Genomic DNA, 11,033 nt, shown 5'->3' with positions numbered 1-11,033 from the left:
ACTGTAACATCTGAAATGATTGGTACCCATGCTTTTTTTTTTTAGTTCAGCTGAAACATAACAGATTTTTGCTTCATCTTCTCATTTTAACTGTAAATCTTTGTGTTTCTTTTAAACATGCGGCCCACACCCCATAAATCCCAACACACTGAGATTCTGTTTTCATTTTAGGAACAATTTGTTCACATTCGGATAGGGTTATTATGAACCTCTATCCTGTCCTCCTTTTTCCTCTCTTCCACTTGTAGGAGAGGAGGAGGGAAGGACAAAGGATATGGACAACTAGAAAAAGCTGAAGCTGGACAAGTTATCCTTCCCTCTCAGCTTTCCCCTCCCCTAACAAGAGTCCAAAGCAAAAAGTGACAAGAAAATGCCTTCCCTCCTACTCACGTGCTTCAGAGTGAAGCTGGAGAAAGTCACAACCCCGCTGACTGGGTCCCCTACAAATTTGTCACATGACCTCAACTAGGCCCTCACTGCCGCTAAACAATCCTACACTTCCACAATCCTTCTAATTGACGTAACAGCTCTTCCAGATCTTTTTATCCCTCCTCGAACTTCCCACGGCAACACCCCGCCCCCAAAACACACCGAGAACCTCGCCTTAATATTACATTGAAAAAATCGAGGCCGTTTGCCAAGAGCTCTTCTCCCCTCCCCCTCATCTTGCGTCACTCGTTTGTCTTCCCACACTAGACCATCACCCTGTCTCTCATGAAGAAACGGCCCTTCTTCCCAAGGCGCACTCTCCTACATACACTAGTGATCTTCCCATCTTCTCTAGCGGATTGCCTCATCATCCCCACTCACTTCTCTCTCCCTGTCTTCTACTGGCTGCTTCTCTTCTGTCTCCTCTACCCCCCAAAAAACCTTTATTTGATGGACTCATTAACCATCATCCTGTGTCCCTTTTGCGGATAAGTTCCTTGAGGAAGTGGCCTGTCACTGGTTCTTCTGCTCCTTTCCTCTTACTCTCCAGTTTGGCTCCTGACCTTGTTATTTAACTGGTGCTTCTCTCCCCAAAATTATCAGAGATGTCTTAATGACCAAATCTTAAAGCCTTTCAGTTTGTCCTTTTAACCTCTTTGCAACCTTTGACACCATTTTGTTTGTTAATACTCTCTTCTAAGTCTTCATGTCACTTGCCCTCTCCTGGTCCTTCTCTCACCCATCTGACAGCTCTTTCTCAATCTCGTTTCATCTTCATCTTCTAGGTTATGCTTGCTATGTCTCCCATACTATGTCCTGGGTCTGCTATATACTTTCTCTCCCATGGATTCAGTTATTATCTAACTACTTATTGGATCTCAAACATGACATTTTAACCTCACTCAACATTCCAAAACTCAAATCAGGTTCAATAAGGAACCTAACTTCCTTAGTACTAATGGGGATACCACCATCCTCCCTGTCACCCTGACTCACGACCTAGATGTCATTGTCATCTCACTCCCCTCTCCTCTCCCCCCTGCCAATATCCAATCTGTTGCTGAGTCCTGTCCATACTACCCTTTATGACATCTCCGGTATATACCCCCTTCTTTCCAAACGCTACCCTAGCACATTGGCCCTCATCACTTCACACCTGGATTACTCTAATGTTGCCTGATGGGTTTAGTTTCCCTACCTCAAGTCTCTCCCCACTCCAGTCCATCCTGCACTCAGCTGTCAGTGATTTTCCTGAAGCACGTCTATGTCAATAAACTCCCAGCAGGGAAAATCCTATTTGACTTTTAAGCTCCTTCATAACTTGCTCTACTATATGCCACACAGTCTATCCAATATGATTATCTCCTATTTATTATATATATAGACACACATGTATATCTACCTGTATCTTGTTTGTATGTTGTCTCCTAAGTTCTTTCAGAGCGGAAACTTGGTTATTTGGGGTCATTTTTTGCCTTTCTTTGTACCCCTATTCATTAGCACAGTTCTTGGCACATAGTAGTCTTTGCTCACAAAAGACTTTTAGACTTAGGGACAATCTTGATCATTATGAGCACACAGTATTCAGTTTCCATTTTAATTAATACTGGATTGGCTACCATCATCTGACTGCTGTGACTATCTTCTGTCACCGGGTAGGAACTGCCTGGGGAAGGGAGTGCAATTCTGTAATTGAAAAATGTGGCTCTTCACAACTGCTCCCAAGGCTCCTCTTCAATAGACTTGCCCAACAAGCTTGAGTGAGACAAAACTACTTTAGTACAGATGTGTAAGGATTAACCATTATCCAAACTATGAACAATTTAGAGGCACATGGCACAATTAGGAGCCCTCTTTTTGCTTCCTTCTGTGGACCTCTCCTCAAGGGAAGAGGATAATTTTTTTCTATTTACCAAGTAATTTCTAGCTCAATCTTTCTCCCCTAACAAGCTGAGAAGTTTATTGTTGCCTTTGTCTTACATCCTATTTCCTACCCTGTCTAAATTAGCGTGAAAACATCATCACAGGATATTGGCATACTTGCAAACTCTAGCCATGGAAGTAATTTGGCCACACAACCACACATATCATCCCCCATGTGTCCCTAGAAGTGGTCATTTCATGCTTGTTTCCTATTCGCGTATTCTGTATCCCACTGATGGTGTGATACAGTGGGACAGCATACCCCACGTGTGCACTGCATATGTTTTGTCACTTTTTGCTTTGGATTCTTGTTACTAAAATGTATCAACGAGTACTATCCCAGACCTGAGTTAGGTCTTAGTGCTACACTGAATTGAAATGAACTTACGAATGTCCTGTCTCACTAGGCAGACTGGCTTTCTTTGAAGCATTAAGGGCTAGTCTCATAAAGTGGTTTTGTATTGCCTATAGCACCTAGCATGGTACATTGAACATTGTAGACATTTAATTAAAAAGATGATTTTATGCTTGTTGATTTTGACATCTATAACACACACTGAGCACTCTCGGATTGAGATCTACGGAGCTGAATCCCACCCCTCTTTCCTTTCCATTTAGGGGCTAGGCTCAGAGACTTGGGGGGAGGAGAAAGCTGAGAGAGAAGGATAACTTGTCCAGCTTCAGCTTTTTCTGGTTGTCCACATCCTTTGTCCTTCCCTCCTCCTCTCCTACAGACTTGATTCCTGAGATTAGAAACTGAGATGATAGAAAGGATATGTGACTTGGGCCCTAAACAGACTCTCCATCCTCCCTCAAGCCCTTCAGTCCAGAAAATCAACATCAAAATTGCTTCACAGCTCTAATTTTGTCAAGCTTTTCCCAAAGAGCTCCGGCTAGAACCAGTTCAGTCTGATGCACAGCACAGTACTCTGGGGGAGGCCTCAATTCCTCACGCTAGGAAACTGGGCCGGAAGTCAAGGTGGGGGAAAGGTTTGTGCTTCATCAGCATAGCACTTAAGGTCACCTCAAGATCACGATTTTAGCTCAGATTTCCATCTTGTATAAATACATAGTTATTTTGTGATAACTACACGGATTATACTTAAGCTTCACAATCTCCTGGGGATGGGGGTGGACTAGAGGTAGGAGAGCCTGGTGGAGGGAGGGTGGTACAATTTTCAAACCTGTCTCCAGTTAAGCACACAAATGTTTTATTCCAATTTTGACTCAGAGGCAGGATATTCCTTGGCCCCCAGGAAGAGATGGGAAACTAGGGAAGTCACCAAGAGCCAGAGAAGGGGCTTGTAGAGCTGCAGAGTGTGGGATTTGAAGGAAGGAAGGGGAAGCCATTTCTTGGACACAGCAAGATTAGGCCTCATAGACTTCCCTAATGGGAAATGGGAAGAAGTATATTGGGGGTGGGGTTGGAGGAAGTTGAGTTATATAATTCCTGTCTCAACTCAAACACCCTAAACAGGGAAGGAAAAGGATTTAATAATCTAGGAGCAATATGTAGAAGTTGCAGAAAGGTCGATTTTAGCTTCATAAAATTCTAACAATCCTAAAATCTAGGATTTTTGAGCGAAGAGGAGTGAATAAAGCACTGGACTCGGGTTCAAATGACAGGTCTGACACTAGCTACGTAACCCCGGACATTGAATCTCACCATGGAGCCTCAGTTTCCTCATGTGTGAAATGAGAAAGGTACAATATACTGCTCCTCAAAGAGCGGACGACACGAAGCCCCGTCATACAAATGGTAAATGGCAGAGATGAGTTGACCCTGGTGCCCTAGCTCCAAGTCGCAGAGTTGTACCAAAGTGCTGTAAGGGGGTCCTCAATCGGACAGCATAAAGGGGATTGCAATCAGACCCAGAAGTCAAACCCAGGTCCCCTCTGACTCCAAATCCAGCAGCCTGTTGACCGTATCAAGCTGGAAAAGAATCCTCTGCCGCGGTAGAAGGGATTCTTTCCTCTCAGCTGTGGGTGGGACCGGATGACCTTGGAAGTCTTGGCTCCAGCTCCGGGATTCTGGGTGTTCCTGAGTCCAGGTCCGAGGAGTCCAGCCCCGCGGCCCAGACCTGCACAGTCCCACCTTCACACGCCCCCACCCCGCTGCGTTCCCAGGAAAGGAGCTGGAGGCATTAATTAGGTTATTCCAGCAATTACCGGCTTCAGATCTCGGGTTCCAGGAACAAGGAAGGGGTGTGTATGTTTGGAGTGCTGGGAAGGGCCAGGCACCTGGTCCCATTGTTTCCCTAATCTCACAGTTAGCCCCCGGAGATTAACGATTAACGGATAAGAATTAGATACTATTCCCGCTACGGAAGAGAGGATTGGGGGAGGGGGCACGGGTGGCCAGGGGAGAACACGGACTCCTGAACCCGGGGCTGCCTCCTTTCTTCCTACCCACTTTCTTCTTTTCTCAGCCTTTTTTATTTCAGTGGCGGCCCCTTTAAGAAGAGACAAGGGCCGAGCCGTGAGTGGCCAGCCCAGGGAGCCTGCCGTCTACGTCACAAAACCAGAGACCTCCCCCCTCCCCCGCTCCTCTCTCCCATTGGTCGCTGAGCAAGATATTTGACCCCACCGCCTCCTCCATCTTTGAGGCAGTTGAGTTTAGCCCGGCAGAACAGGGAGGGGGGAGGTGCCGGCGCCCATTGGGTGGCGGGGTCTGGGGCGGGGCCAGACCTTAAAGGGCCCCGGAACCAAAGAAGAACAAAGAGCCAGGTAAGGAAAGAACGAGATGGCCTGTAGGATGATAGAACATGTGCCCACTCCCCCCACCCTCCCCCGCGCCGCCTTCGTGACCGAGGACGCTGGCGGGGGAAGGGGCGGGAAATGCATCACTCCTCCACAAACCTTTTCCCTTCTCTCGCCGCCCCCTTACAGACCCGTCTATGGAGCCCAAACGAAACCATCCGCTGTTCGGGGGAGCCTTCTCCATCACCCTTCCCCCAGGGGCTCTGGACGTGAGGTCAGGGGTCACTGCTGGGTAGGGTGGGGACGGGAGCCTAGGGGAGAGCGGGGTGCGGGGTGTAGTGCTCAGACTCCGCCTCTGCCCCTCAGTGATTTCCGGCCGGTACCGGACAACCAGGAAGTTTTCTGCCACCGCGGGACGGAGCAGAGTCTCATCGTGGAACTCCTGGAGCTGCAAGCGCACGTGCAAGGAGAAGCAGCAGCGCGGTGAGCATCTCCGCCAAGGGAGGGGGCGGGGCATCTTTCTGGCCAATGGGAAGGTGAGACGAGTCCTAGTTGTTGGAGGAGGCGTGGCCTACGGGCATCCTCTGTAGAGAGGGTGTGTCTGAAGCTGCCGCGCCCTTCACCCCCCACGCCCTTCTCGCTCTTCCCATCTAGGTACCACTTCGAGGCTCTGGGAGGGGTGCAAGGGACAGGGGCCGAGCAAGTAGAGGCTGTGGAGCCCCTGGCCTCCCACACTCTGTCCCTTCGGGGCTGCCGGGATGCCTGGGTCCTCTGCGGTCGGCAGCGTATGGCAAAGGAGAATGAGGCGGCGGTGAGGGCACTGGGGTGTGGGTAGTGAGAGTGGCCTGCGGGAGGAGGGGGATGTCGAAATACTGGGCAGCAGGGAGCTTGCGGGAAGCCGGGGGCTGGAAGCGGTGATAGAAGGAATAGCAGCAGTGGAGTTCAGGGAAAAGGGCTTCGAAGTCCTCTGAGACAACGGACTAGGGAAGTTTCAGTTTCCCTGTGTAGAAGGACTGATGGCCTTCGGGGTCCCCGGCAGCTCTGACACTGCTTGATTGCACAGTGATCTGAGCTGATTCTGCCGCCCACAGAATGAAAAGGATGTGATCTTACACCTCGCACTGTTCCGATTGCCCCAATATGGGACTGATCTCCTGCTGACCTTCAACGAGCCTCTGTAAATGCGGTGGGGCGGAGTGTTTGGGTCCCTGCAGGGGGATTGGGGAGGAGGGGACAGCTGGGAGAATTCATGCCGGAGGAGCTGAAAGGAGGAGGTGGGTGGGGTGTGGGAGTGGCAGGCAAAAATGCCAGTTTCCTGTGGAGGAAGAAATCGGGGCCTGTGTACTCATTTTACTCTCTTCCCCAGCTCTGGGAGTAGGCCACCCGAAGGCCACGAAGCCCAGTACCTCCCACCCTGGACCCTGGTTGACTTTGAAAGGCTAGTGACCTCCCTGACTCTTCTTGACCCCAGCATTTTTGGCCCCCGGGAAAGATCCTGAGCCTGCCGTCTGCTGCTGGTGTCTGACTGTCTGGTTTACCCAACAGAAGCAAGGGATTGATGGTGGGGGTTTTCCCCATATCCTGCTCCACAGACAGACATAGGGCACCACCTTTGCAGAAATAAACTTGCTTTATACCAATACAATCTCTGTGGCTTTGGTGGAAGGGAGAGGGCAGAAGCATTTATACAATTTGAATCTAGAGGCAGGGATGAGGAACGGTCCCTCCAGTTCCCTCTGGTTTGGGGGGATGAGGTTTAAAGCTGTGCATGGGAACTGGAAGCTAGCAGTCCAGGCAAGAAGAAAATATCCCTTTGATTGATTCAACCCTGAGAGTGAGGGTGAGAGGTTTTAAGCTGTGAAGAGATGGCAGGAGTCACGATTGGATGGGAAGGAGTGTCCCACATAGTGATTCAACCCTGAGAAAAAGGGTGTGGGTGGTCGAGGTGAGTGATTATCAGTCCTAAAAGTACGGAAGGGTCCAGGAAATATCAGATCAAGGGGAAGAGGAGTAGTCCTTCCCAAATGGAGTGTGTTGAGGGAAAATTTGGAGTTGGGTAGGGGTCACTGATTGTGTTTCTGGTAAAGGAATCGAAGCTGATCCCAGAAGAAGAGTGAGAGGATGGTATGGGGGCCAAGTCGGAAATAGGAAGCACCCATGCCCTTGTACATGCCCCAGATGCCTTCAGTCCGAATTGTTTGCATCACTGCATCTGGTAGTCCCCGGTACATCAGACCCTGGATGGGGTGGACATGGGAAGCGGGTACATTATGTATTTTTCCCTTCCCACCCTTGCCCTCTCTGTAACCCTCCCCCCACCTATCTGCCCACCTCCTTGATCACTCCCCCCCCATCAGGCTCTTACTGTATAATAATGCAGTTCTGCTTCCCCCACCCTGAACCCTCTCACCTTGCCATGGGCATCTGTGGGTTGGTTGTAGAGCCTGGTACTGACTACATCGAAGGGCGTCATGGCGAGGACAACAGCCAGGCTACTCACCATTGCTGCAACCAGAGCCAGCTTCCAACTCTGTGGTGGAAACAGCTGAAGCAGTGGGAAGTGGGGGTGGGGGTGGGGAATGGATAAAAAGCAGAGAACAACCCAGTCCCTCCCCTTTCCCTGAGGGCCTGCCAATTTTCTCATGTTTGGGAGACAGCATCTCCCTAATGCCAGGGTCAAATTGGTGGTGTCTCTCAGCAGTTAAGGGTGAATTGATGGTTCCCCCCTCCTCCCAATACCAAACGGGGCAGGGGCCCATTCCCCACCAAGTGGTACCTCCCACTGGGTCACAAGATCTTTGATGGATGAGAAGGTGCAGAGCTGAGTAGAGGAGCCGACCATAACTCGAGGCAGTGCTCCCAATGCCCCTCTCCATAAACCCCCCAGGCCCTGCTTTCTTCCAATCCCGGACAGTGCTTGATACATGCCCTGGTGGGGGAATGGGGTGGAGCTCAATTACCAGAACTACTTCCAAGGCCTGCTGGCTAAAGCATTTCTGCCTTTAGGGTTTACAAAGACCTTTTAACACAAGTGACCACGGGCTTTTTAAGTTCATCCCTTCCATTCTTCTTGTGAGGTTAGCTGCCAGGACAACAAGCCCCAGCGAGACCCAGAGCAAGAATGAGGCTCTTCGCTTTTTATGGTGACTGTTCTCCCTCCCCTAACCCCTTATCTTGCAAGGGAAAAGAAAGAGGACAGGTCAGGGAATGTAGTGGGAGTCAGGAAGAGAGAAGAATGGTGTGTGTGTGTGTGTGTGTGTGTGTGTGTGTAAAACATGTCATTGGAAAGCAAGATGAATTGGTCATATAATGAGGAGGAGACTCAGTGGCTGGACTTATAAGGGTCAGGAGCTGATTTTGGAGTGTTGTGAAGGGAGGGGTAATCAGAGTTGGAGGTGTCGGAAGGGGAAAGCAGAAAGTCCAGGGACAGTGGGGGTGAGTGGGTAGTGAATCCCTCACCTGATGCTTATATTGATGCCCAACTGCAATCTTAGAGGCTGATTGTGCCTGCAGGTGTGTCTTCACCTGGGAGAAAGGGGGTGATATCATTTGCCCAAGACCCAGGCACCCTTCCCCCCACTTTCTTCAGGAGCCCAGGTGCTTAGCCCCTAGTCTCCTATGAGAGTAGCTAAAGAAGCAAATCCTTTAATCTGATAATTATTGCTGTTCCCACAAAATAAATTGGTCATGGCAGTCTGTGTTCCTTGGCTTCAGTCCCAGAAGATCTCCTAGCACTAACTAGGTACCTCATTTCCTCTACACCTCCCTGGTCCCTTTGGAGTAGGGAATATAATCACTACCTGCGTTCGATAAGATCCAGGGAAGACATCAAGCTAGGTGAAACCCAAGTATCCAGACCTTAGCTCCTGATCACCAGAAGGAACCTAGAGTTCCAGCTTCTCTAGCAGACCATGGGGCAAGTTTGTAGGATCCTTGTGGTAATGTTGATAGTTTGCCCCCTGGATGCTATGCTCCCCACCGTAGAGATGTCCTCACAAACCCTGGAGTCAAATGCAAACTTCCTGTTTCCCAAGAAAGCCTTCACTGAATGGAAAATCAGATTTACCTCTAGGGAAGATCCTTAAGGGTGGGGAACCTTCATCGTCAAGGCCACATGTGACCCTCTAGGTCCTCAAGTTCGGCCCTTTGACTGAATCCAAACTTAATAAAAGGATTTGTTCTATAAAACTTGGACTCGGTCTGGAGGCCCCCAGATGCACCACCCCTGTAAGTTCCTCAACCTAAACTACCTTTGGATCACTTTCATCATCTTCCTCGACCTTACAAAGCCTCCCAAGGCCTTTTGTACACTCTAGACCTGGTAGACAGGACCTCAGGTAGTCAATCCTTACCATGTAGATGGGGCTCCCTATGTAGGCACCCATAACTCCAGCAAGGGCCCCGGCAGCAGCACTACGGCCAGGGCTGTGGTTCCCATTGGAGTCAAGGAGATGACCCCCAGCCTCCGCCAGCCCATAGGTCCCCAGCCTTATCCCATTCATTAAGAACTGGTATACCAAGGCAGGGGCCAGGCCCTTCTGCAGGGCAGCCAACCCATCCACTTGCCCAATGGTGAAGAAGGCATGGAAGACATTTCGGTAGTGTCGCTGGTAAGAGCCCGGTGCCTGGAGCTCGCCCTGCAACTGCATTCGGGTTTTCACCACCTCCAAGGGGTTGGTGAACACACAGGCTCCACAGGCGGCCAGGCCACTCAGCAGGAAGTCCATGGCTCCTGGCAGGCTGTAGGAGCTGGACCAGAAGTCAAGAAGTCGACAAAGGGAAAGATGCTAGGTTGAGGGAAGTGTTGGGGGCTAGCGGGGGTGGGGCGTGTGGAGGAAGGAGGGAGGGTGGATGTCAGGAAAGGCTCAAGTTCACGGGGAACGGAAGGAAAGGAGTGTTGAGGGTTAGAAGTTGAGGGGTCAGGAAGTTCTGGAGTTTGGAGATCAAAGGGGCAAGATGGCACCAGGGTTAAACGCAGTCAGGGAGACAAGTAGCAAGACTTTGGGGTACAGAAAGCTTAAAGGGAATGGTGATTGATAAGTCACTAGAGTAAGGTTGAAATAGCATGCAGAAATCGGGAGGGGACGGGTGAGAGAGAGACCTATCTGTAGGAAGGGTCCTTGCTGGTCTAGGACTCAAAGGAAGAAAGGTCGCAGAGGGTCCAAAGCCACAGAGGAGGGTGAGTGACAGACGGAGACAGAAAGAGAACCTGGGGAGACAGGGACGCTTTGCAGACTGGAGGGATCACGGAGGGAAGGGGGAAGGGGACCGGACGGAGATCTCAGGAATTGGCCCGGGGCGCGGCGGAGATGGGCACGCTCGAACATCAGGTGGAACCCCCAGGATCCGGAATTGAGTCTCCAGGCTCGCGTCCCAACCCAGGGACTGCTGGCGGGCGCAGCTCGGCCAGACAAGGGAGCCCTGGGAGGCCCGGAGCTGCCACTCGGAGCCAAGCGGACAACCTCTCTGGGAGCCCCAGGCCAATCGGTGCAGTGCCGGCTCCGCGTCCAATGGGAGAAGACGGCCCCGGCCTAGCCTCTAATTACCTGGGCGGGAGGGAGGCGGGGAGGCGCAACGTTAACTCTCCCGGCGCCGCCGCCGCAGCCGCAGTGTCGGTGAACGCCGCTAGGGCGCTCGGGTCGTGGAGGAGGGGCTGGAAGGCTTCGCTTTATCCATTCACGCGCGGAAGCGGAATCTGGCTTCTTTCCCAGGAGGGTTTGGGGAATGCCAAGACGCCGGCCTACTAGACTGCCCCATCTCCAAAGGCACGCAGTTGCTAAGGTTTCTGGAAGAAGAAGAAAGAGGGCAGAAGAAGGAGAACGAGAAGGAACCGGTGTTCTGATGCGCAGATTCCGAGGACGATTCGGAGAGAAGTGGCTTGTGGGCTTTTCTCTGTCCCTGTCTGTCTGTCTCTCTCTGTCCGTCTCTGCCTCTCTGTCTCTGTCTCTGTCTCCCTCTCCTTAATCTGCAGTACAGGATGC

General features: G+C 51.0%; 2 protein-coding genes across 3 annotated transcripts; one reads left to right on the top strand and one right to left on the bottom strand.

Annotated features, from left to right (window-relative positions):
* The first annotated feature begins 4,409 nt into the window (after positions 1-4,409).
* Positions 4,410-6,692, top strand: RANGRF (RAN guanine nucleotide release factor). Of its 2 annotated transcripts, none has more exons than XM_036769168.1 (6): positions 4,410-4,557; positions 5,242-5,326; positions 5,419-5,535; positions 5,707-5,863; positions 6,144-6,229; positions 6,419-6,692. In XM_036769168.1, the coding sequence occupies exons 2-6, from the start codon at positions 5,250-5,252 to the stop codon at positions 6,549-6,551; spliced, it is 570 nt and encodes a 189-aa protein (XP_036625063.1). In that variant the 5' UTR covers positions 4,410-4,557; positions 5,242-5,249; the 3' UTR covers positions 6,552-6,692. The 2 variants fall into 2 exon arrangements, with proteins under 2 accessions (XP_036625063.1, XP_036625064.1); XM_036769169.1 differs by lacking the exon at positions 4,410-4,557 and adding an exon at positions 4,956-5,079.
* On the bottom strand, positions 6,649-10,609 carry SLC25A35 (solute carrier family 25 member 35). Its single transcript, XM_036769167.1, has 5 exons — positions 9,405-10,609; positions 8,512-8,577; positions 7,829-7,981; positions 7,463-7,597; positions 6,649-7,289 (listed from the first exon to the last, which is right to left on the bottom strand). Exons 1-5 carry the CDS (start codon positions 9,777-9,779, stop codon positions 7,116-7,118), a joined length of 903 nt encoding a protein of 300 aa, XP_036625062.1. The 5' UTR covers positions 9,780-10,609; the 3' UTR covers positions 6,649-7,115.
* Positions 10,610-11,033: the final 424 nt, after the last annotated feature.

The sequence above is a fragment of the Trichosurus vulpecula genome, chromosome 7 (assembly GCF_011100635.1).
Source record: "Trichosurus vulpecula isolate mTriVul1 chromosome 7, mTriVul1.pri, whole genome shotgun sequence".
Classification (NCBI taxonomy): domain Eukaryota; kingdom Metazoa; phylum Chordata; class Mammalia; order Diprotodontia; family Phalangeridae; genus Trichosurus; species Trichosurus vulpecula.
This window is presented reverse-complemented; position numbering and strand designations above follow the sequence as displayed.

What these genes read in the sequence shown, in the direction of transcription:
- RANGRF (XM_036769168.1), top strand. Translation starts at nt 5,250, where the DNA reads ATGGAGCCCAAACGAAACCATCCGCTGTTCGGGGGAGCCTTCTCCATC. An exon ending in CCAGGGGCTCTGGACGTGAG is followed by an intron (nt 5,327 to 5,418) that starts GTCAGGGGTCAC and finishes TCTGCCCCTCAG; the next exon opens with TGATTTCCGGCCGGTACCGG. An exon ending in CAAAGGAGAATGAGGCGGCG is followed by an intron (nt 5,864 to 6,143) that starts GTGAGGGCACTG and finishes TGCCGCCCACAG; the next exon opens with AATGAAAAGGATGTGATCTT.
- SLC25A35 (XM_036769167.1), bottom strand. Translation starts at nt 9,779, where the DNA reads ATGGACTTCCTGCTGAGTGGCCTGGCCGCCTGTGGAGCCTGTGTGTTC. An exon ending in ATCTTGTGACCCAGTGGGAG is followed by an intron (nt 7,598 to 7,828) that starts GTACCACTTGGT and finishes CCACTGCTTCAG; the next exon opens with CTGTTTCCACCACAGAGTTG. An exon ending in CCACAGATGCCCATGGCAAG is followed by an intron (nt 7,290 to 7,462) that starts GTGAGAGGGTTC and finishes CACCCCATCCAG; the next exon opens with GGTCTGATGTACCGGGGACT.